Source organism: Bufo bufo, chromosome 1 (assembly GCF_905171765.1).
Source record: "Bufo bufo chromosome 1, aBufBuf1.1, whole genome shotgun sequence".
Taxonomy (NCBI): Eukaryota; Metazoa; Chordata; class Amphibia; order Anura; family Bufonidae; genus Bufo; species Bufo bufo.
This window is the reverse complement of record NC_053389.1, coordinates 453,819,655-453,846,487: the sequence shown is the minus strand read 5'-3', so window position 1 is coordinate 453,846,487 and position 26,833 is coordinate 453,819,655. Positions and strand designations below refer to the sequence as shown.

At 40.5% G+C, this 26,833-nt stretch overlaps 1 protein-coding gene across 3 annotated transcripts in view; it reads right to left on the bottom strand.

The window, feature by feature from the left end:
- Window positions 1-26,833, bottom strand: part of PTPRQ (protein tyrosine phosphatase receptor type Q) — a 538,157-nt gene that overhangs the window by 147,344 nt on the left and 363,980 nt on the right. For all 3 annotated transcript variants that reach the window (XM_040408443.1, XM_040408453.1, XM_040408462.1), the window contains exon 45: window positions 6,116-6,436. In XM_040408443.1, the coding sequence (XP_040264377.1) occupies window positions 6,116-6,436 (321 nt within the window). The remainder of the gene's footprint in view (window positions 1-6,115; window positions 6,437-26,833) is intronic.

Sequence of the window (26,833 nt, the reverse complement as noted above, 5' to 3'; positions counted from 1 at the left end):
AGCACATCTGCAATACCCAGTCCCCATAGCTCTGTGTGCTTTTATTGTGTAAAAAAACTATTTGATACATATGTAAATTAACCTGAGATGAGTCCTGTATGTGAGATGAATCATGGACAGGACGCATCTCAGGTTAATTTGCATATGTATCAAATCGGGTTTTTGACACAATAAAAGCACATAGAGCTATGGGGACTGGGTATTGAAGATGTGCTAGCGGCCATCTAGCAACCCATGTCCTCAGCTCTATGCACAAAATCCCGGTGGCAGGTTCACTTTAAGCCATCGTTATCAGCATTTTTTATTTCCATTGTTCTGCTCCGTTATAGGAGTTGAACAATAAAAATAATGGAAGCGCTGGATCCATCAAATGATAAGCACAAACAACACCCAAAGGACTCCATTGATTATAATGGAGTCCATAGCCTATTTTGTCCCATATTTGTGACAGAATCTGTGACAGAGGCACCTAACAGAGTCTCAAATAACATGTCAACATGGCCTAAGACATCTATAATTGATAAATTATATCCACTCCCTCCTGTTACAAAGTCCCTCAACATCAGGCTGAGACTATATCTCTGGTAGTGATGAGCGGCAGGGGCAAGATTCAAATTTGCGATATTTCGCGAATATTTTGTAAAATATTTGTCATATCGTCGCAAATTCGAGAATTCGAGATTATATTCTTGATTGTGAAAATCGGCAATGTAATATTCACGTAATGTGCGCGAAATACAGGCGTGGGTCACTTATGCTACATTTTTCAAGCTGGTATAAGTTTCCTGAGACTGGAGAAAATGGTTGGCACGGCAGAACATTAGAATAACTTTATATGCAGATAGAGTCTCCAATATATTTGCGCTTGCGAATTTTCTGCAATTAATGATGCACATATTTTTTCGCAATACGTGCAACTTATGACATCACAGCACTATGTCTGTAGCATGTATGTATGGACAGCAGAACCTATTACACTGTCTAACACCCTGCACTGGAACCTATCAGCTATACTATAGATCAATCTAACCTACACTGACTATCTCCCCCTAACTGTCTAATGTAATAACACAAAGCAGAGAGCACAGCAATGACACTGCTGTCTCTTTTATAGCTGCAATAAACTTTAGAAAATGGCTGCTGGGGAGGTTCTTACATAGTAAGGGGTAGGCAACTTTTCTATTGGTTGCTAGGGATGTTGCTAAGCTGTGACAAAGCCTTCTCATTGGCCCACAAGCTAGAAGAAGAAGGGAGGGATGACCACCTGATGTGTACTGTGCTAAAAAAAAAAAAAAAAAGAATATTCGTCATTACGAATATATAGCACTATATTCTAAATATTCGTGAATTCTCGAAGTGCCGATATTCGTGATAAAAATTCATAATACGAATATTCATGCTCAACACTAATCTCTGGCCTAATCTCCCAATATATCTTCACAGGTAGTTTCTGATCCTAACAAGACTTCCTTGTTTGCTTTTATATTATCTGCTCCTCACACAATCATCTACAAGATTTCTCATGTGCACCCTCCATACTTTGGAACTCGCTACCCCGGCATATCAGGCTGTCCTCCACCATTCAAAGTTTCAAAAGGAACATGAAAACTCATCTCTTCAGTACCACCTACAGTAACCCTGTTGCCACTACACAACCATATGAGTAGCTCCTAACCTACTGATTCCTCCCCTCTTCCTCATTAGATTGGTTTTAAGCCCTTCTGGGCAGGGTCCTCTCTCTTCTGTACAAAGTCTATGTATTTGTTTTTGTTTTATACTTTGTATGTATACCATATATACATACAAAAGTGGCCTCAACAGTGGAATTGTACTATTGTATATGTAACCCATTTAAATGAATATGTAATTATTGTCTAAGCTGGGTCTTTGCTTCTTAGTAGCTCTCTGCACTGGCTAATAGAAAGTGTCACAAGGAAAGTAGTATGATTTCAGAACCCAATATTTGTATTAGGTAACCATGGAGACCTATTGGTTTGCTTAGGAGCTGTAGACACAAAACTGTTCTTTTTTAAAATAAAGGCTATTTTTCTCAATTTTTGGTACAATAGAGCATTTAAATGTTGTCAAGATGTATACACTTCTTAATTATGTATGTAAGGCAATGTCATAACAATGTTGGTTTTCCTATTTTCCTCTAGTGGGATCTCATGTTGCTGTTTCATAATATGATGATGAAATATAGACTGACAATACAGCAGTGTGAACATGAATACACCCTTAGGGCTCATGCACACGACTGTTGTTTAAGTCCGCGGCTTGGATGCAGACCCATTCACTTCATTAGTGCGCAAAAGACCGTATGCTGTCCACATTCATATGTCCGTTCCGCTGCACCTGCAAAAAAATATTATTATGGGCAAGGATAGGACAGTTCTATTATGGTCCAGACGTTCAGTTCCACAAAATGGGGAACTCACACGGCTTGTATCTGTGTTTATTTATTGCAATTTGTGGACTACAAAAATGACTACAGCCATGTGCATGAGCCCTTCCTTATTCTGTGTTTTTGTGGACATTCTCAACAATTTCGTAATAGGAAGAAACAATGACTGCAACCTCTTTGTGTTATATTCTCATAACTTGTACTAAATCTGAAAATTGCAGATTTATTATTTCCTCTCTTTGTGTGTTAGAACTGTTGGAGAAAACTTGGCTTAAGTTTATAAATCATCGCAATTTACTGACTATGGATGAAGCATCTCTCCTATCATAATCCAATCACTTCCGCTCATAAGTACTTTTGTCCTGGTTTCCACAATAATGCATTTACTGTAACTAACAAGCATCATTTCCTGATTACCATGCTTCTATCCTTGCACAGGAATGTGAATCTTATAGAGGTCAGGGTCACCTTTGCAATTCATCTGCGTCCTGATACTGAGGTAGTTGTAAAAATGTTCTGAGTGCAGAATCTGGAGAACCAATCACTTGTGTTTATAGCATGAAAACCCAGTAAACCCTGCAGGTTAAATTATCGATCGTATTAATTATTACAGCATCTATACTGATATTATATCAAAAAAAATAAAGAAGCAGGCTTAGAGGTAAAGTAGTTTAAATATTGTCGCACCTCCTTTTTGTTCAGTAGAAGGTCATAGGGGAATCCACAGGACAGGAGGTGTGGGCTAAAGGTCAAGATGAATGTGTGACCAGAGGACAAGATGAAAGGGGAGGACAACATACAGCATACAGGTTTATTATCCAAATCACTAGGGGTATGAAGGATCTTTTTCAGATCTGGAGCACCCTTTTGAAACTATACCATAGATAGTTTATAACAGGAATCAATTGCATACCATAAAAGTATATTTTAAAAACATTATCTCGTTATTCATCTCTTCATTTACTAATGTTGATACTGATTAATGCATTTGGTATCTGGTTATTATTTCTGTGGTTATGACATCATGACATAGTGATGGTTATATTGCATCACTTCACTCTCCTAACAAAAAGGAAATGTCTGAAGCAGCAAACAACTCTTTATCCAAAGGTAGAAGATAAGTGGATGACCTGGGACGTTACACTTTTGTACTCCTTAAAGTCTTTGCAATTACCTTGTCTCTTTTTACCATAAACATAATTCATCACTTAAACACAGGTTGGACCTTTAGTGATCATGGAAACAAGGGCCCTAACTAACTTGTGAATGGAGAGGTGTTGCACATGTGTGACCACCTCTCCATTCACTTCTTTGGGATTGCCAAGCACAGCACAGCTATCTCCCTCAATCCCATAAATGATTAGAGTGGTGGTCATGCATGTGCAATACCGCTCCATTCACAGGGTACTCATGCTTCTGTTCTCTTGACCCTATTCTGTGGATAGGTGATAAGTGCTGATAAATGATGCTTATGAGAACTAATCTACTTTTCAATGTACTTATAGATACCTAGTTTTATGTTTTGCATGACAGATTATCCGCAGACACTGAGGAACAGATGCCAGATTAGCATGTGGACTAATATGCTATGAATTTGCCGCCACTGATTTGCTTGCGGCAAATTCCTTAGCATTTTGCAGAAGCAGCAAAGTGGATGCGATTTATCTATACTGTGGATTTTGAACCTTTGAATTTTTTAATTTTGGTTTCTTCGATATCACTTGTCATGACATTAAATAGTTCTCTGGGAAAATTATATACAGTTCTGTATATGTTGTTTATGATGTTATGCAATGTTTTATATGCTGATACTAATTCTGTAACATTTATCATTTGCAAGCTGTAAGGCTTCATTTAGTCAAGGCTTAGTAAAACAGCTGATGTGGCCAATTTAATCCATTCTTGGTGTAGTGTTGTCATTTAGATAGTTGGGCCAAGGTTTGGCCAAAAGAATGTTAAATGTAACTAATTGAGAATACATTTGAAATGTAATTCTTCAATGTACTGTAATAGCAAATATATGTGTTCTTTAATGTATGACCTTTTCCAGGCCTGGGAACAAAGGTACAAATTTCGAGCATGTATCCCTTCATTAATTTCCATGATGCAGAGTGACCATATACTGTAGGTACAGAAGAAGAGCTAGGCAGATAAAATTTGAAGTGCATTTACTTCAATTTTTATTTTTTTTCTAAATCATACATTATCTACATATTATACAATATATATTAAAATAAAAAATAAATGGTCACAGTTATGTAGGTTTTCCTGTCTAATGTGGTCGAATTAGTGTGAAAATGCATATGTGTTTCCCTGGGTGCTTAATGACAACATGGATTTGCTGGGAAGTATATGTGTCTTTTACGTAACGTATTTGCATTGGAATGACTTCTATATTCAGGACACTGAAAATTGAGAGCGGTACTTAATAGGTTTAGTAGCAGGGATCTCTCATTTCAGTTCACGGACACATTGGTGGGATTTGGATGTCACTCTGATTAGAGATGACTGAATCGAGTCCACATGAATTTCCCATAAGATTTTAATTTCAAATCGAATCTGATGGCCGATGCTAAGGAATTTTGGGAAATTCATTAATCTTTGTGATGTATAATGGCAGCACTCTACAGAATGAGTGCCATATGTACTTGTACACCTTACTGATAAGGCTGTATACATGAGTAGTAATTGAGCAGGGACCCTGAACAGTGGATCCCCTGTGCATCATTCATATATTTTAATAGGACATATGAAAAGAGCTAACTGAACTAGAACTCCTATAATAAAATGTAATAGTAATGATAAAATCAACAAGGTTATGACTAAGACTTGATGTCGAAACATGTCCACCTGTTATGGGTCATGTTCCTGTACTTTTAATGTATACCATATAAAACTTGGATTTCAACAGCGGACAACCATGCTGGAGGATTTTTCTTTTTCTTATTGCAAGTAATGATAAAATCAACTTATCTTTTTGACGAGTTGATTAGAATCTGTTTCTTAGTTCTATCTGTTTTAGGTAAGCTTGGTAACCAACATGGCTACTGTCAATTAGGCTAGTCTCACACTAGCACTAAAATAGTCTGGTAGGCTGTTCTGCCAGGAGAATAGCCTGCTGGAGTTCAGGGCATCCAGCATAGCCAAAAACTGCCGGCGCCAGACCCCATTGACTATAATAGGACCTGGTAGGGATCTGGCCTGTTTCTTGCATTAGGGCCAAGATTCGGCCGGACAAATACTGCTGCAAGTCAATGGGCTCTGGCGCAGAAAGGTAGTATCCAGCTATTCCAAATACTATGAACTCCCGCAGGCTGTTCCTCTGCCAGAACAGCCTGCCAGAAAGTTTTAGCGCTAGTGTTAAATTAGCCTTACACTTTTTACTGGATTCTCCTGACAACTTATCACCTTGCATTCACAGTTCTATACTCTCTAGTTATACATTTACAGGTGCTAAATATTTCTAAAGATTGGTGAAACTTCTATAGGAGCTAACTAATACTGTGGCCATTTTCTGGTTCCCTTTTTGGAAACCAGCTTAATTTTATATGAAACAATTTAAGCACTGCATGTTATAAGTAATATCATATACACCATGGTGGTTAGGGTTTTATTTAATGTCACATTTTGCAGACTGAAATTGTGAATTTCTTTTTTGGTTAGTGATTAGCTTGCATGTTAGTAAAAATTTCTAAGGAATTTTTCACTTACGACCAGATAAGGTCTGCACATTAATCCATGGCGATGAAGCACCGTATCCAGCGGTTGTGCTTGCACTAACTTTAAATCTATACCATCTGAACTTCTTCAAGCCATATATTGTCTTCTCAACAGTATTCTCTTGGTAGGAGTAGAGGTCCTGGCTCTTTTCAATACATTCACCATGGTTAACATTACACTCAGTAGAAAGAAGTAGTACATTGATTTTGTAACTCTTTAAATAGCCATTGGTATACTCTGGTCTATTCCATTGCAATGTGACACTTGTGGAGCCAACGTCTAAAATAGTAACAGATCGTGGAACACTGGGAACTAAAAAGGAAGAGGTTGGTAATAAAATATTTGCAGTACAAATGTAGACAATAAGGTAAATATACAACTTTACTGTATGACTGGATCATGTGTATAGCAATATATTCTATGCCAAGAGACATTCTACTGCATCTCCTTAGGATGTAAAATTAGATGTTTTTCAGTAAAAAAATTCTGTCTGTGAAAATGGTGCACAAGTTTTGAAATTATGCACAGAAATAACCAAGAAATCGACTGTCCATAAAAGAACATAGGATGTAATATAGGATGTTGCAATGAAGAGCAGCAGTAACATACAAAGGTAAGATTTTCCTGCCATTATGTTACAAGCATACATAGTATAGTATAATATTGTACAAGTAATTTAAAAAAGATACATAATGTTTCAAAAGAAATTTCCAGCTTACTAATACAGAGTGAGCCATTTCACTTTAAAAGGTTTTTATAATATTAAAATATGTCTGCTTTCTATCATAAACAGCACAACTATTGTTCGTAGGGTAGCTGAATTGGTCCGAGCTGCAATACCATACACAGCCCATGTAGAACAGAGGTACTCTTTCTGGAAGAAAGTACTTTTTTTTTAACCATGGGGCAAGCCTTTAAACAACTGTAAATGCCAGGTCAGACCCATCATCAGTCACCAGTATTTTGGGGTACAAATTGTTTCATGTGCTTTGTTATTGAGATTTGGGTATGTACCATTTTGGCGACATCCTTACAAAAAAACTGTAGGTCAAATGTGAAAGAGAATAACATCAGGACACTGCAGTTCTGATGCAGTTTTCAGTCAAAACTGGTATTGTATCCCAAAAAAATCTAGAAATGTAGGATTGGATAGATATAGCTGAACTAGAATGGCTACAGAGGAGGGAGAACGGGCAGATTGCAGTACCGAGACAGGTTATCAAACTTTGAAATATTCCATTTTTAAATCTGCCTCAATGAGTTGTTAGTCTAAAAACCCATGTGTAAAGAGTATGCTGGACATTATCGGGTGTATTCACTGACCCTGCCTCTTGTCGCCTTCTGCCCCATGTACAGTATAGAAAGGCAGAAAGCATTGAAGAGGTGAGAAGAAAACAAGGACTTTGCTTATGAACAGAGATGAGAAAATCGACTGCAAATGATTTGGATTTGACCTGAATTTTGTAAAACTTTTGTAAAAAATTTGTTTCAGTGAATTTGAGGACTGAGAGAGGGGTTGTGCAGGTTATACATAGTATATTGATAACCTAGCGTCAGGATAGGTCATCAATAGGGATGAATGAACTCGTTGATGTTCGAGTTTGATGGGTTCGCCCAAACTTCGGGTCAAAGTTGGGGTTCGGGACCCGAACTTGACTCAAACTCGATCCCGAACCCCATTGAAGTCAATGGGGACCTGAAATTTGTTGCACTAAAATGGCTGTAAAATAGTCATAGTAAGGGCTAGAGGGCTGCAAAAGGAAGCAAAATGGGGGTAAGAGCAGGACAATTGCCCTGGAAACAAATGTGGATAGGGAAATTACTTAAAATAACATAGAATAGAAAAAAAAAATATATAAATTTGAACTAGAAGGTGGAGGTCAAAGTGGAGTAGGAGCTTGAGGAGGCGGTAAACGTGGCAGTGTGAATGTAGAGGAAGATGAGATAGCCAAGACTGTTTTGTTTTTTTTGTTTTTTTTTTTTCATTAATTTTTATTATTTTTTTTATAAATTTGGGAAGGCCCCAAATCATTGGGAAATGGAAAAGAGAATGTGCTCTGGAGTATAACAATAGCTGGGTGCGGCCGGTATACTTGTCTATTCAGCACAAGTTACGGACAAGTCCTGTGGGATCCATGCCTGGTTCATTTTAATGAACGTGAGCTTGTCCACGTTGGCTGTGGACAGGCGGGTGCGCTTGTCTGTGATCACCCCCCTGCCGTACTAAACATAAGTTCGGACAATACCTCAAAGGCGTAAAGGGCAAGCTCAGGCCATGTGTCCAATTTGGAGACCCAGAAATGGAATGGGGCAGACCCATCAGTCAGTACATGTAGGCATGTGCACATGTACTGTTCCACCATGTTGCTGAAATGCTGCCTCCTGCTAAGACGTTTCATATCAGCTATTCCACATTTCGGTCATGCTAACCCTCCCTTCTGAGGTGCTGTCGGTGCCCCAGCTGCGTTGGCACTGCAGCAGGTAGTCGCTCATATGTTCCAGGCTGCCCAGAGGCAATGACAATCTGTCTTCTATGGGAGGTGTATCGTCTGTGTCTTCTGTATCCCCCAGCCACGCTCCAGTAATGCCCATGAGCTGCTTTGGGTTCCACCCTGCTGTGAACACCTCCTCCTCCTCATCATCCTCCAGAACTGTGTCCTGGCTAGACAGTTGTGTACCTGGCCTCTGTTGGTGCAGGAACCCACCCTCCAATTCACTTGTGAATGACTGGCCTGATAACAGTGGAAATGATCCCTCTTCCTCCTCCCCTTCCTCCTGTGCCACATCCTCTTCCATCATCACCCAAAGCATTTTTTTTTTAAGGAGATATAGAAGTGGGATAGTAATGCTGAGGACGGAGTCATCGGCACTGGCCATGTCCGTGGAGTACTCGAAACAGCACAACACAGCACACATGTCCCACATGGAGGCCCACTCGTTGGTGGTGAAATGGTGCCGTTCCGCAGAGTGACTCACCCGTGCATGCTGCAGCTGAAACTCCACTATCACCTGCTGCTGCTCGCACAGTCTCTCCAGCATGTTCAAGGTGGAGTTCAACCTTGTGGGTATGTTGTATATGAGGTGGTGAGCGGGAAGGCCGAAGTTATGCTGCTGCGCAGACAGGTGAGCAGCAACATGGTGAGAATGCTGAAAGCGCGCACCGATGGCCTGCACTTTCTGCAGCAGCTCTGACATATCGGGTAATTTTTCAGGAACCTCTGCACCACCAAATTCAGCACATGCTATGAGATTTTGCCGGTTATCGCACACAACCAGGCCGGGCTTGAGGCTCAGTGGCACCAACCACTCATTGGTATGTTGTTCCATGCCCGTCCACAGCTCTGAGCGGTGTGGGTTTTTTCCCCAAAACAGATGAGTTTCAAAACTGCCTGCTGTCGTTTCCACCTGGCTGTGTTAAAGTTGATGGTGCAGGTGTTACGCTGAGTGAATGAGGAAGCAGTAGAGGAGGAAGTGGAGTAGGAGGAAGAAACAGGAGGCAATGAGAAATGTCCTGCAATCCTTGGTGGCAGGACGACATGCGCCAAACTGCTATCCGCCTCAGGCCCAGCCACTTGGATGTACAGGGCAGGAATGGCTCGCCTGGAAAAGTAGTGGCGGCTGGGAACCACGTACTGTGAGACAACCACCACCATAAGGTTTTTAAAAGTCTCCGTCTCTACCAGACGGAATTACAGTATTTTGATAAGTGGTTGGGCATCAGTGCACTCAATCTTTTCCACTTCTGGGGCAGGGCTAGGTGGATGGCCCACGGAAACCCTTCCAGCAGAGTCATCAAAAAGCATAAGAAACTGCTGCATGACTTTGGGCTCAGACTGCTTGGCTGATTTGCAAGGGGGTGAGGTGAAATACAGATGCCCATGGGCTGAAGGTGCCAACTCTGCGCTTTCAGCACTGTCAGCCACCCAATCTACTACCGCCTCTACTTGTTCTAGCCTCACCATTCGTACAACAGTATTCAGGCCTACAAAATAACGCTGGACGTTTTCTCGCCTACTTGCACCTGAGGAAGCTGTTTCATTTGGGCGTGTAGCTGGCACAGATCGACCACATCCTCTCCCTGCAACAGGAGCTCCACCAACACCAGCAGCACCAAGAACAGGGCCACGTCCCTTATTTGACACTCTCCTCATTCTTTGAGGTCACCACTGAACTAACAAACGGATTAACTATATTTATTTCCCTGTCATGGATGCATTGCAGGTGTACCACACTCATAAAATGGGTATGTCATCTACCGAACTAACAGACGGATTAACTATATTAATTTCCCTGTCACAGATGCGGTGCAGGTGTATCTCACACCAAAAATGGGTATATGTCACCCACTGAACTAACAGATGGATTAACTATATTAATTTCCCTGTCATGTATGCAGTGCAGATGTACCTTACACCTAAAGTGGGTATATGTCACCCACCAAACTAACAGACAGATTAATTATTATATTTCTGTGTCAGGGGTGTAAAGCTGGTGTATTGCACCCACAAAAAAATCACCATAGGTCACCCACAGAATAAAAAGTCAGATGAGATTCCTAACACTCTCCATCACTTCAGCTGCCTTCTTCCTGTCCCTGCACTACTGAGAGCTGATGGGCAGTGCTACACGTGATCCAGGTTGTATAGAGGATGGGTTCACATGCTATTACTAGGCATGACTGTGATAGCTTCTAAGTGGCTTAAAAGCTTGTTGATTGGCTGCCCTGCAGTCTTTCAACAAGCTTTATTAAATGCCTGAACACTGAACGCGGAACCCAAACTTTTGTTGCAAAGTTCGGGTTCAGTCCGGGTAGCCGAACTCGCAAAGTTTGGTACGGACCCGAACTTTGAAGTTCAGGTTTGCTAGTCATCAATATTTGATCGGCAGGGCTCCGACACGCGGTACCACCAGTTGATCAGCTGTTTGAAGAGGAGTGCTGCTTCCTCTTCATTACAATGTGCATTGTCTCCCCTGTAGAAGTAGTCTAGTGTAATTACATGTACATGTACATGTACTCAAGTGAACAGAGTGAGTACTTGTCATTACATTGCACAGCCAAATCGTGCAAGATGACGGGCAGTGAAATAAACAAGAAGCAGGCTCGCATGGTGTGTCATCTCCTCTTCAAACAGCTGATCAGTTGGACTACCTTATTCTGTGGGTCACTAGGATTACGGTGATACCAAAGTTATATCATTTTTATTATATTAAACAAATAAAAACCTTTGAAAAACATTTTAGTCTTTTGTCTTTTTTTCTATATTCTAACAACCATATCTGTTGTATGTTGCTGTCCACAGGGCTGTGTGAGGACTTGTTTTTGTGGCACAGCTATAGTTTTTGCTGGCACCTTCTTAGTGTACATGTGGATTTTTGGTCACTTTTATTCGATTTTTTTTTGGGGGGGGGGGGGTAGTGGACCAAAAAGAGGAAATCAGCCATTTTTATTTTTTTTACATTACGATGTTCAACATGTAGAAAAATATATTTTATATATTAATAGCATGGACATTTTCAGATGAAGGGATACCAATGTTTATTTTTTTATTACTTTTAAAGGAAATGTGTCACCAAAAATGTTTTCTGCCACTTTCTGCCACAGATAGTAAAACTTCTCCTTTTTTCGTAATCTGTTTTCATTTTCTGATTGCAGATTTATTTATTCTGTTTTCTGAACATGATTATTCAGCCGGTCATCCTTGCCTGAGCTGTTCTTAACAACCTTTAGAAATCATTAAGAAAATTCCTTTACAGCAGCCCCATGGTCCATAGACACAATGTACAGGAGGGGACCCTATTGACCTACATGGAAAGCTTTCTAGGCATGCTCTATGACCTGTGCAGAGGTTATTGTACAAGGAAAGAATAGATAAGAATTAGCAATCACCTATTGTGTAGGGTGGATTCTGTTTTATCTATACACAGAGGTGATATCTCCTTCACATTACAGGTAGGTTTAAAATAATATATACAGTTGCAAGAAAAAGTATGTGAACCCTTTGGAATGATATGTATTTCTGCACAAATTGGTCATAAAATATGATCTGATCTTCATCTAAGTCACAACAATAGACAATCACAGTCTGCTTAAACTAATAACACACAAAGAATTTAATGTTACCATGTTTTTATTGAACACACCATGTAAACATTCACAGTGCAGGTGGAAAAAGTATGTGAACCCCTAGACTAATGACATCTCCAAGAGCTAATTGGAGTGAGGTGTCAGCCAACTGGAGTCCAATCAATGAGATGAGATTGGAGGTGTTGGTTACAGCTGCCCTGCCCTATAAAAAACAGACACCAGTTCTGGGTTTGCTTTTCACAAGAAGCATTGCCTGATGTGAATGATGCCTCGCACAAAAGAGCTCTCAGAAGACCTACGATTAAGAATTGTTGACTTGCATAAAGCTGGAAAGGGTTATAAAAGTATCTCCAAAAGCCTTGCTGTTCATCAGTCTACGGTAAGACAAATTGTCTATAAATGGAGAAAGTTCAGCACTGCTGCTACTCTCCCTAGGAGTGGCCATCCTGTAAAGATGACTGCAAGAGCACAGCGCAGACTGCAAAAATGAGGTGAAAAAGAACCCTAGGGTGTGAGCTAAAGACTTACAAAAGTCTCTGGCATATGCTATCATCCATGTTAGCGAATCTACGATACGTAAAACACTAAACAAGAATGTATTTCATGGAAGGATACCACAGAGAAAGCCACTGCTGTCCAAAAAAACATTGCTGCACGTTTACAGTTTGCACAAGAGCACCTGGATGTTCCACAGCAGTACTGGCAAAGTATTCTGTGGACAGATGAAACCAAAGTTGAGTTGTTTGGAAGAAACACACAACACTATGTGTGGAGAAAAAGAGCACAGCACACCAACATCAAAACCTCATCCCAACTGTGAAGTATGGTGGTGGGGGCATCATGGTTTGGGGCTGCTTTGCTGCGTCAGGGCCTGGACGGATTGCTATCATCGAAGGAAAAATGAATTCCCACGTTTATCAAGACATTTTGCAGGAGAACTTAAGGCCATCTGTCCACCAGCTGAAGCTCAACAGAAGATGGGTGTTGCAACTGGACAACGACCCAAAGCATAGAAGTAAATCAACAACAGAATGGCTTAAACAGAAGAAAATACGCCTTCTGGAGTGGCCCAGTCAGAGTCCTGATCTCAACCCGATTGAGATGCTGTGGCATGACCTCAAGAAAGCGATTCACACCAGACATCCCAAGAATATTGCTGAACTGAAACAGTTCTGTAAAGAGGAATGGTCAAGAATTACTCCAGACCGTTGTGCTCGTCTGATCTGCAACTACAGGAAACGTTTGGTTGAAGTTATTGCTGCCAAAGGAGGTTCAACCAGTTATTAAATCCAAGGGTTCACATACTTTTTCCACCTGCACTGTGAATGTTTACATGGTGTGTTCAATAAAAACATGGTAACATAACATTTAATTCTTTGTGTGTTATTTGTTTAAGCAGAATGTGATTGTCTATTGTTGTGACTTAGATGAAGATCAGATCACATTTTATGACCAATTTGTGCAGAAATCCATATCATTCCAAAGGGTTCACATACTTTTTCTTGCAACTGTAACTGCAGTAAAGTGATCTGTATAAACCAAGAATTTGCACCAGTTATTAGGCTTAGTGTCCAGTGTGAAAACTGCAGAAATGTATTGTTTAAATATAAATAGTGACAAGGAAAATTTAAAAAGCATTATCAAAAATGATTTAAAAATAAATTAAAAAAACATAAAAATGTTATTTAAACAATAGGTCATTTCCTGTTTACACATTTCCTTTAAATGTAATTTAAAGTGATTTGGATTTTTTATATTTTTGTGATTTCTGCATTTATTTATTTTTTACTTTTTTTTACACTACAATTTTTAGTTCCATAGACTGGAATAGAATACTATTGCAGCCTATTGGATTCTGACAGCCTGCCTGAGAAGCAGTGCCTTAGGTGCAGCTTTTCAGACACATTAGCTATAACAGTACTGGGAACCTTCACAAGGCCCTGGGATTTCTGCTATCATCTATACCAGTTGCCTGCCCCACATACTGTCTTAGCATACTTCTGTGGATGACTTCTATATGGATTTGGCATCCGTTCCAGGATTGTTACTGCTATAGTACCCTTCTGACAGTTAATGGATTGAGTAACACTGACTAATCCGCATCAACACCCCTACAATGTGAGGAGGAATCCTTACTACATCTTTATAGTTCTAACATTTCTTTCACCAGCAGAAATTTGGCCGCTAATAATTCCTAATGTGCATTTCCAAACAAACACTCTAATTCTCCATGAAGCAAGTAAAAACTGAAACATAGTTATGTGAATTGTACACGCATACATCATGAGTATTAGATCACCAGCTTGTGGTTTTGGCAGTTAATTGCACAATATTTTCCATTTATCTAAACTTTATCTTACACTGCTACATAACAGCTGTATTCTTTCTTTTAAAGCAGAGTGACACCGACATTGTAGAGGAGAAAGTAGCCTCTTTTGCTCATTAGTTACAATAGAATTATGCACATTACCAGTAATACTAGGAATGTAACTGCCAAAAATAATAATTGGAAAAAATAAGTAATTTTACACCGGACGCCAAGTACAAAAACAAATTAGTAATTGGATCTGACAGTAATAAAGTTCTTTGTCTGTATTTTCTATACATTAAAAAGTCAACTAAGTGTAGTAGAAATGGTAGATTTTGTTGTACATTTTAGGGAAATTATTAAATAAGAGACTTGTCAGAAAATAATAAATAAATGAATAAAATCATGTCAGTGTACTCTTGAAGATCCAAAGCTACAAACTTCTTATACCCCTCCAATACCATACTGAACAGTGAAAAGCTCTATCACAATAATCAAAATAAAAGATCAGTAAAATAATTTCGAGTTTTTGCAGAATGAGGTGTTTGAGACAGAAACATAACTTTTGTGGGCCCCTGTGCAAAATCTGTAACAGTCTCCTCCTTTCCCAAAGTTACATTTATAGTACTGGCATGCTCTTGTGTGACTGAATTTTAAGCCATCTCAGACAAAAATTCCCTCTGCAATATATATATATATATATATACACTCACCTAAAGAATTATTAGGAACACCTGTTCTATTTCTCATTAATGCAATTATCTAGTCAACCAATCACATGGCAGTTGCTTCAATGCATTTAGAGGTGTGGTCCTGGTCAAGACAATCTCCTGAACTCCAAACTGAATGTCAGAATGAGAAAGAAAGGTGATTTAAGCAATTTTGAGCGTGGCATGGTTGTTGGTGCCAGACGGGCCGGTCTGAGTATTTCACAATCTGCTCAGTTACTGGGATTTTCCCGCACAACCATTTCTAGGGTTTACAAAGAATGGTGTGAAAAGGGAAAAACATCCAGTATGCGGCAGTCCTGTGGGCAAAAATGACTTGTGGATGCTAGAGGTCATAGGAGAATGGGCCGACTGATTCAAGCTGATAGAAGAGCAACGTTGACTGAAATAACTACTCGTTACAACCGAGGTATGCAGCAAAGCATTTGTGAAGCCACAACGCGCACAACCTTGAGGCGGCTACAACAGCAGAAGACCCCACCGGGTACCACTCATCTCCACTACAAATAGGAAAAAGAGGCTACAATTTGCACGAGCTCACCAAAATTGGACTGTTGAAGACTGGAAAAATGTTGCCTGGTCTGATGAGTCTCGATTTCTGTTGAGACATTCAAATGGTAGAGTCCGAATTTGGCGTAAACAGAATGAGAACATGTATCCATCCTCTGATGGCTACTTCCAGCAGGATAATGCACCATGTCACAAAGCTCAAATCATTTCAAATTGGTTTCTTGAACATGACAATGAGTTCACTGTACTAAAATGGCCCCCACAGTCACCAGATCTCAACCCAATAAAGCATCTTTGGGATGTGGTGGAACGGGAGCTTCGTGCCCTGGATGTGCATCCCTCAAATCTCCATCAACTGCAAGATGCTATCCTATCAATATGGGCCAACATTTCTAAAGAATGCTATCAGCACCTTGTTGAATCAATGCCACGTAGAATTAAGGCAGTTCTGAAGGCAAAAGGGGGTCCAACACCGTAGTAGTATGGTGTTCCTAATAATTCTTTAGGTGAGTGTATATATATATATATATATATATATATATATACATACAGTATACACACCCCTGTTAAAATTACAGGTTTTTGTGATGTAAAAAAATGAGACAAAGATAAATCATTTCAGAACTTTTTCCACCTTTAATGTGACCTATAAACTGTACAACTCAATTGAAAAACAAACTGAAATCTTTTAGGTAGAGGGAAGAAAAAATATTAAAATAAAATAATATGGTTGCATAAGTGTGCACACCCTTAAACTAATACTTTGTTGAAGCACCTTTTGATTTTATTACAGCACTCAGTCTTTTTGGGTATGAGTCTATCAGCATAGCACATTTTGACTTGGTAAGATTTGCCCACTCTTCTTTGCAAAAACACTCCAAATCTGTCAGATTGTGAGGGCATCTTCTGTGCACAGCCCTCTTCAGATCACCCCACAGATTTTCAATCGGATTCAGGTCTGGGCTCTGGCTGGGCCATTCCAAAACTTTAATCTTCTTCTGGTGAAGCCATTCCTTTGTTGATTTGGATGTATGCTTTGGGTTGCTGTCATGCTGAAAGATGATGTTCCTCTTCATGTTCAGCTTTCTAGCAGAAGGTTTTGTGCCAATATTGACTGGTATTTGGAACTGTTCATAATTCCCTCTAGCTTAACGAAGGCCCCAGTTCCAGCTGAAGAAAAACAGCCCTAAAGCATGATGCTGCCACCACCATGCTTCACTGTGGGTATGGTGTTCTTTTGGTGATGTGCAGTGTTGTTTTTGTGCCAAACATATCTTTTGCAATTATGGCCAAAAAGTTCAACCTTGGTTTCATCAGACCATAACACCTTTTCCCACATGCTTTTGGGAGACTTCAAATGTGCTTTTGCAAAATGTAGCCTGGCTTGGATGTTTTTCTTCGCAAGAAAAGGCTTTCGTTTGGCCACTCTACCCCATAGCCCAGACATATGAAGAATACGGGAGTTTGTTGTCACATGTACCACACAGCTAGTACTTGCCAGATATTCCTGCAGCTCCTTTAATGTTCTTCTCGTCTTTTCATCTATTTTGGAGGGACATCCAGTTCTTGGTAATGTCACTGTTGTGCCATATTTTCTCCACTGATACCTTTTAACAATGAGATCCCTCTGATGTTTTGGAAGCTCTCTGTGGACCATGGCTTTTGCTGGGGGATGCGACTAAGAAAATTTCAGGAAAGACCAACTAGAGCAGCTGAACTTTATTTGGGGTTAATCAGAGGCACTTTAAATGATGGCAGGTGTATTCCTATTTAACATGATTGTGATTGCTTAATTCTGAACACAGCTACATCCCCAGTTATAAGAGGGTGGGCACACTTATTCAACCACATTTTTTTTATGTTTTTGTTTTCTTCCCTCCACCTAACAGATTTCAGTTTGTTTTTCAATTGCGTGGCACAGTTTATAGGTCACAATAAAGGTGGAAAAAGTTCTGAAATTATTTATCTTTGTCTCATTTTTTTACACCACAGAAACCTGACATTTTAACAGGGGTGTGTAGACTTTTTATATCCACTGTATATATATATATATATATACATACATACATACATACATACACACACACTGCATATCGGTCTTTTAAAATCTACACAGCAATGTCAATACATTGGAATAGTGCTTATAGTCATGTTATAGAATCTACTTACAATATAGTCTAATAATAATGTCCCATCAAAGAGAAAATAAATACAGAGATAAACAATGATATCTCTGTACAGGGAACATAAGGACAGTGATGCCACAGCACAGAGTTAATTACAAAAGAGAAGTAACAGCACAGTGATATGAGAATACAGGGATGATCACCCATAATCACGCAAGATCACCCATAATGCAATGCAGTTAGCCAATCCACAAATAGCCATCCCCTGTGATGTCACAGCCATATAAAACCTTCATCTAGTGTGGTCTCCACCATTGTCCTATGAGCTGAGCATAGGGAGAGACTAGGCAAGCACATGTGTGCTAGGGGCAGTGTTGCTGAAAACGATTAATAGCAATATATTGGAGAGGAGGAGTGCAGGGAGACTGCAGGGAGAGTTCAGAGAGAATGCAGGGAGACTGCAGGGAGACTTATTCTGTGTCAATTTAATTCATTAATTCCTACATTTACTTATTCCTACATCAGCCATAAAAATAATTCAATATCAATAAGATGGAAGCCTTTATTATTCTACTGCCAGCGTGCCAACCAATAACCTCCAATAATGACCATCCTCATCTTTTGCTGGCTTTACTTCTTCCAAATCATCCTTCTTGGTCTCCATGTCCTAGAAAAGTCAGCAAGATACAGAGAGGATGAGCTATGACATATTCTCATCAATATTAGATGATGTGAAAAGGGAGGGAAAGCAGATGGCAGAAGAAGGGCACCAACCTGTAGAGCAAGAGAGTGCTGGGTTTGGAGAAGTGGGTATGCCAGTGCTCGTTAATATTCTGTGTTTACTGTCAAATAACCTGCAGGAGATTGCTGGCCAGAACAGCAATAATATGCATATTGTGCCCCCACCTAACTACCAAAACCCCATACAAGCAACAGCCCCTGCTGTTATCCACAAACCGCCAGCAGCACGGCCGCTCTATGTGGCCAAAACCTAAGGCACAGTGGTTTATAGCGATTTATGACAAATTAAATTGGAACAAATCAAATTTCTTGGCGAACTTCGTCGAAGTTGCCAAATCGATTTTTTCAAAACTTCGCTCATCTCTAGTAATGACCAAAGTGAAGCAAAATAATTATTGCACACAGAGATGTCATAACATGAGAATAATGCACGCACTGATGTAACAGCATGGGAATAATGAATGCAGTGACGTAACAGAACATTTTATTAAGCAGTGATGTCATACCTACAGGGTAAGGACCACGGTTATGTCATAGCACAGAGAAAAGGAACACAACATGATAGTACAATGATAATGAACAAAGTGTTGTCACAGACCAGGGATCATAAAAACTGGTATTCCCTTACATACACTTTAGCCTCTCATAGTACTGGGTGCCAGGTGCCCAGTTGCTACTCTAACCTTTGAATCCTCTAAAATTACACAGAGATTTCCATTAGCAGTGGCATTGGTGATCTACTGAATGGAAGAGCCCCTTCATTATGAAAAATTAGTAATGGACAGCTTTTTGTGGACTGTACTGATTTGATGTTTAATACATTTTTGATAGACACTACTTTTATTCAGAATTTTATTTCTCATGTGTTTTCTATTATGGTCATTCATACTTACCTACTTTTAAAGGTTTAAAGAGAAAAGATTCAAGCCCCCCCCCCTTTCCCCCTTTGGCTCACCTAGTAATGCCCACAAAATTGACTCATCCCTTTCATGAAGTGATCTGCAACATTGTCAAAGACGTTGACAAGTATGGTCATGGCCACCACCTGCAGTGGGGGAATAAGAGGGTTGGTAATGCTCTAGCCAGGGCCGTCTTTAATATTGATTGGACCCTGGGCAAGAATTTACTTGGGCCCCCTGGATCCCGCCTTCCCACACCTTAAAAAAAAGCGAAAATCTTATACTTACCTGTTTCCTTTCACTGGCGCTCACTAGCTGCTGGTACGGCGAGGGATGGTGCAACACAGACGCGCACACCTCACCGCGTCCTGGCACAGGCGGGCGTGATGACATCATCACGCCTGCCTGCGCTGGGATTTCACTACCAAATAGACCTCAGGCCTGTAGCCTATGACAAGTCTTGTCGCCATCTGCAAATTTTAAGGCACATTGGCGACCATTTTGGTCGCCATCTGGAGCGCTGTATTGCATCAGTGACATGAAAACTCTCCACATATAATGATATATTACATCAGTGACATCACCGCTGTCCACATATAATGTTATATTACATCAGTGACATCACCGCTCTCCACATATAAGTGATATTTTACATCAGTGACATCACCGCTGTCCACATATAAGTGATATATTACATCAGTGACATCACCGCTGTCCACATATATGTGATGAGCGGTGATGTCACTGATGTAATATATTACTTATTTGTGGAGAGTGGTGATGTCACTGATGTAATATATCACTCATAAGTAATATATTACATCAGTGACATCACCGCTGTCCATATATAGGTGATATATTACATCTGTGACATCACCGCTCTCCACATATAAGAGGCATATTACATCAGTGACGTCATCCCTTGGCGCTGGGGTGCGCAGCCAGGGCCGGCCTTAGGTGTTCAGGCGCCCTGTGCGAGCTAACCTTGTGGTAGTGTTACTTGCAGTCCTATGTAAAACCACAGATAACACTAGTGCTAAATAATGTAGTAGTGTTACCTGCAGTCCTATGTAAAACCACAGATAACACTAGTGTAGATCATGTGGAAGTGTTACCTTCGTCCTTAGTGTGCCTCCCTGTGTCTATCGCACGGACTCCATGCTGGCGCTGCCTCCTCTTCCATCTTCTTCCTCATGCCCCGCACAGAACGTTCTGAAGCAGCTGCGTCAAGACATAGGAACACTGTAGGCATGGTGATGGTGACACACAGGGAGAGACACACACACAGGGACGGACACACACACACACAGGGACGGACACACACACACACACAGGGACGGACACACACAGGGACGGACACACACACACACAAGGACGGACACACACACACAAAGGGACAGACACACACACACAAAGGGACAGACACACACACACAGGGACGGACACACACAGGGACGGACACACACACACACAAAGGGACAGACACACAAACACAGGGACGGACACACACACAAAGGGACAGACACACACACACAGGGACGGACAGACACACACACACAGGGACGGACACACACACACACACACAAAGGAACAGACACACACAGGGACGGACACACACACTGGCACACTCAACATCAGCAGCAAGGAGTTAAAGTCCAACCCTTAATGGCCCCCAAAATCCCTGGGGGGGGGGGTGATGTAGTAGCAGGAAAGCACACACTGTCCCCCTGTCCTATATGAGCCCCCCCCCCCCCACCAAATACCTGTAAGTTCTGTTAGTTGCTTGGCTGGCTCAGGCTGTGTCTGTTGTGGCTGCTGGCTGGGGCTCCGCCTCCTTCTTCTCTCTGCCTGTGCGGCAGCTGCGTCACGCTCCAGCAGCCACTGGTCTGCTCTGTTAAAGAGACAGGCAGGCCAGGCAGCAGAGCGGAGCGCAGAGCGGCCGCGGGCCCCGCCCCCTCCTCACTCAGTCTCTTTCTATAGTCCGGACCGTGACCCCGTGCTGTTACATGGGCGGCGGTGGCAACAAAATATAGGGGGCCCAAGTAAAATCCAAGTAAAATGCTGCTTGGGCCCCCCAGGAGCGACTGGGCCCGGGGCAGCTGCCCCTTTTGCCCTGCGGTAAAGACGGCCCTGGCTCTAGCCAGGTTTACACTTTGTTGTGTGGTGAAGCAAGAAAAGGTATTACATACAGTACAGTTTTATGATAGTGCTGTTGTAATCTTGGAAACACAATTCTGTGATGAATAGGAATGTTCACACATGGCAGATTTTTCAACATTCCAGTTGTACATGTCCATGATAGGGTACCCACAGAATTTTATATGGTCCTATTCTACCTCAGTATGCCTCTAATTTTTTTATATGGAAGCACAACTTCATAATACATTGCTGGGCACATACTAATACAATAGTGGCATAAAAAAGTCAAATGTCTTATGTACACTTTATGCAATAATTTACAACTTCTGAAGCTTCTCGACACTTTGAAAGTGTCAAGAAAAGGGGTGGGGCTTAGTGAGAGGGGTAAGATTTAGTGCGGTCCTCTAGATTTACTGTAACTTACACTAGAGACTGGCATGTTATAGCTGAAGTAAACATAGACTGAAGTAGATATAATAGTGGCATAAAAAAAGTTGAATGCCATATGTACACTTTATTCAATAATTTACAACTTCTGAAGCTTCGACACTTTTTGAAAGTGTCAAGAAAAGGGGTGGGGCTTAGTGAGAGGGGTAGGATTTAGTGCGGTCCTCTAGATTTACTGTAACTTACACTAGAGACTGGCGTGTTATAGCTGAAGTAAACATAGACTGAAGTAGATATAGACTTAAGTTTCTGGCACACAGACTGTCAGATATGTGCCTAATCAATTAGGTGCATATCACTCTGGTGCACTGGGATCAAGACTGGCATAAGGGAACTCCAGTATTGATAAAGGCCACTGTATGTTATAGGAATGTTCTTTTTTGTTACTATTCTTAATAAGAGGGGATATTTGACTTGCATGTGTAATTGTGTGATGTCTGGAGGACTCAAGATAGTTGTGAAGTCCACCAAGAATTTCAGAAGTTCCATGTAAGTTAAGTAGAGCAAGAGAAAGCTAATACTAGTACTTTGTTATTAGCAGAAAATTAGCTGATATGTAGACACCAAAACGCCAGACATCAAAGCTCACGATAAGTTTTTCTGAGGTCACTTTCACCTGACAAGCAGTGACCTTCCATGATACCCTCTCTTAGTTTGATAAACTGTATGCTGAAACAGGCAGTTTTAAGACGAATACACTATTGAGTTACAGATACAAACAGGATTACTACTACTTTTGCATGGAGAATTGGATTTCCATTCTTTGAGAATGACCAAAAAACCCCTCATCAGACCTTCCAGGCACAGCTGGTATTAATTTGGAGACGTTGCTCCATGTATCCTATACTTACTGCACAGCTTGTTTTCATTTACTATAGAGGAATCCACAAAGATGAAGTGATCACTGTCAGCGTCAGGAGCACATATCCCCCTAATATTTCATAAATGTTTTATATTTATCTCCTCTATGCTAAACCCAAAGTCAAGTTAATCATTGATACAGTATAAACATCTTTCTTTGCAAATGCCAAATATGCAGCACACATGTAACACATTTCATATAAGGGGTTGAAGCTTGTAGGGTGCATGGTAATATAGGGAAGTAAGGGCTGTATTAGACCAGGAGATAGTCGGGCAGATCATCGCTAACAAGCATTCATAGGAACGCTCATTAGCAATGATCTGCTTGTGTAATAGTGCTGCTGATTACCCTATGAATGCTCGTTCCTCAGGCTATCTGAATTTTTAAGCAGGCTGAAAAATAATTGTTTGGCAGCGGCAGGTCGTGCTGTCTAATCACACTCTGCTGTCAGCAAATAATGATTTTTTCTGGGGATGAGCGATGTCATCAGGGGCGGACTGGGAACTTAAAATGGCCCTGGAAAAAATACTAAACGTGGCCCCATATGCCATCAATGTCAGACAGGAACGGACCCCAGAGGTATGACCCGCACTTATCTCCACAACAGGGGAGTAGCCGTGAATGTGGGGCCACCTTCTGTTCAACACTACAGAAGTTCTGAAAATAATTCGCATTGCAGTGAATGGAGAGCACACCATGCATGTTTGTATTCTGGACATAGGAGCAAACCCCATATGACATATCCAAGAGATATGGCATCAATGTCTGAGATGGGAATACACCATTAAATCAATAAATCAGATTTGTGACCCAAATCCTGAATATACCACCAGGGAAATCTATGGGACCTTACTGTACATCCAAGACCTCATATGGAGCATGGTGGAAGCAATGAAAAAAAGGTATACTGCAATACATGTAATTTATTTCCCCCCAGACTAATGGACACATAGGGAATTTTAGTGCACTTTATAAACCGTTGTAAAGGTCCATGCACATGGCATTTATGTGTGTGTGATGCTTTAATATGGTCTCTGCAGTTCTAACCAGCCAGTACATGTTATACTGAAGCTACTGCATACTGTATGCCCCAATCAGATTCCAGGTTTCATCTTTCCTGAGCGTGTCTTAAATCAGAAGAGGCAATCTGATTGGTAGGCATGGGCAACAGTGACAGTTCGGTTTAATGTACAACTGCAACTGTATACTTCTTCTGACAGAACTTTTGAAGCGAAGGGGTTTTCTTGTCTTTTTTCTCTTTAATCCAATATATGCTGTTCAAAAATATACCCACAAGCTGCCATTGACTTCTGATGATTAAAAAGTTACCCTTTGACATATACCCTTTTGAGGTTCTGTTAAGCAAAATAGCATGTGTTAACTTTGTATATGCCTGAACAAAAGAAACTTATACAGGAGGTTCCAAGGGTAGAGATGAGCGAATGAATTCTAAACAAATAAAGTTCATTATGAATTTCACAAAAATTTTGAAATCCAATGAATCCGTTCCACACAAATACATTAAAATGATGTCTGCTATTTTTGTACAGTGTGTTTTTAAACCAATCTGTTTATTCACGCAAGCTCCCATCCATTTACCCATAGCCACATATGTCACGGTAACTTTGACTTTAATATTGCTGCCCAGCTTGAAAGGGGTTGGATATAGGCCTAAGACACCTTAGACTCATATGGGACTTTTCAGGGCAATGAAACCTCTGTAGGCCTCAGATGGAACTGAAACTGTGACACCCCGTAGCATACTTATCAAGATTTTGTTCCTAAATTGTAAAGTGCTTTGGAATATCTTGGCGCTATATATATAAAGATTATTATATTATTATTGGTAAACTGAGGGTATTTAAGCCTCATTCCCTGGCACACCCCAGACTGGGATTGGACAAGCCCAATTTGCAAAGATTGTTTCTTAACATTCCGTACAAGCTGGGTAAATTCAGGACCATTGGTGGAAGAAAAATAGCTGTGGATCAAACTGTCACGCGGCCCCATCTATATGTGATCTGGGGATAGTTCCCTACTATCTCCCCTAGATCAGGGTCAATTTTTAGAATCTCCCAGTGACATTGAAATATTTGTCTCACTTGTTTTGATTCCCTGTCATAGGTTGTGATGATGCATAACACTTTGGCGTCTTGGTTTCTGGACCGATTGGGGGGGGGGGGGCCCTCTTTTTTTTATACTTTTTTTTATATTTGCGTATCACAGTGGTGTGTTTTATTTCTAATATCTAAGTAAAAGTTATGTTTTAATACTGACACTCTCCCCTTGTGGGCTGTTCAATTGCTTAAATTTGGAGTGTTTAATTGAACACTTTAGAGCTCTTTTTGTTGACACTATTTTGGTCCTTTAGTCTGACCTAGGCCAGAACTATGGTGTGAACAGGACCTTACAACACATTTTATGAATGTGACTCATGTAGTGTTTAGAACAAATGCCAGAAGATCATGTGCATTGTTAATTGTCTAAACTCCCTGTATGAATGAGCTGTAATTTTCAACATAAAACTTTAAAAAGTTGTGTGTGAACTCCATGCATATGGTATCAGGTTAAAATGAAAAGTCCGGGCAACTATTAAAAACGCCAATTTAAAGCTGCTTTAATTAGGGCTCAATTTCTGTCTGGCAGCTGGTTGCAAATTGCAGCTTGCTTTGACCATTGCTTCCCAGTTCACTCAATAATCTCAAGCATAAGGCAGCTATAATGTAAAGGTCACGCAACAATACCTCTAATGTTATTATGTTACTTCTCCTCTGTCAGACCAGGATAGCAGCACATGGTTGACAATTACTTTAAACTCATCAATGATAGGACGGTGCTAGTTTCAGTTATCAGATAACCATAACATGTGGCAAGGATATTGAATACTGCGGCCATCACAACACTGGATTACAGGATTATATATTGTCTCTTTCTCTTGAGTAATAGCAGAGACAAGCATTCCGCTGTCAGCAAGTATAAATTTTATACCCCCATTGTCTGAACACTTAGGGTCTTTAAAAAGGTGGCTACTCCATTGTTGCTACACTGCATGAAGAGAACAATAGCAGGCCTCTCGTACCAGTCCACCTATCATCCACTACACTACACCTTCATTTCCACAATCGGTAAAATGTAGGTTTAGTTACATGATAAAATACTGTGTATTTTAATGTGAGGCTCTGTTCATACTATGTCTGTGTAGTACATTCAGCACATACCAGTGTATGTAGTAAAAAAAACAACTTTAAATGGTTTTTCCTTTTCCATCAACATCCTCTAAAATAATTGTTTATGAAGGTGGCTGTCATTTTTGAATGTATTTCTTTTACCTTTATTGCACCTATCTTCTGTTCTGGGCTGTGGTCACATGGCCATGTCCATGCAACTCTTTCTTATTTTCTGTGATGTTACGGTATGTCCAGGAGCAAGAGCTTTAATCTGGCACTGTACATGTACGCCACTCTAGATTAAAGTCCAACACCAAGTGCCATACATGAACAGTGCTTGGCTGTTAATCTTTTCTGATAATTGATACATGTAAATGTGCTGGTAATCAGCAGCCAATCAAACTAATTTTTTCAGATGAGCTTATCATTTACAAGGCATAAATTCTCAACATTTCTCGGTAGAACATTGCCCTATGTAAACAGGGATGGGCTGCCAAAAACAATTAAACTGTAAGGGGATGAAAAATCGAAGTAATGATTGTTCATCCATATCCAGTAGTGATCATTGCTACATTTCAATGCAGCTACGGAATGAGCAATGACTGGGAATAAAGGTTCCTTTGAACATTCATTCCTAATTAATTCCCACTCTATCAGACTACCTTTAGTCAGAGACAAAAGCCCCTGAAAAGAGCAT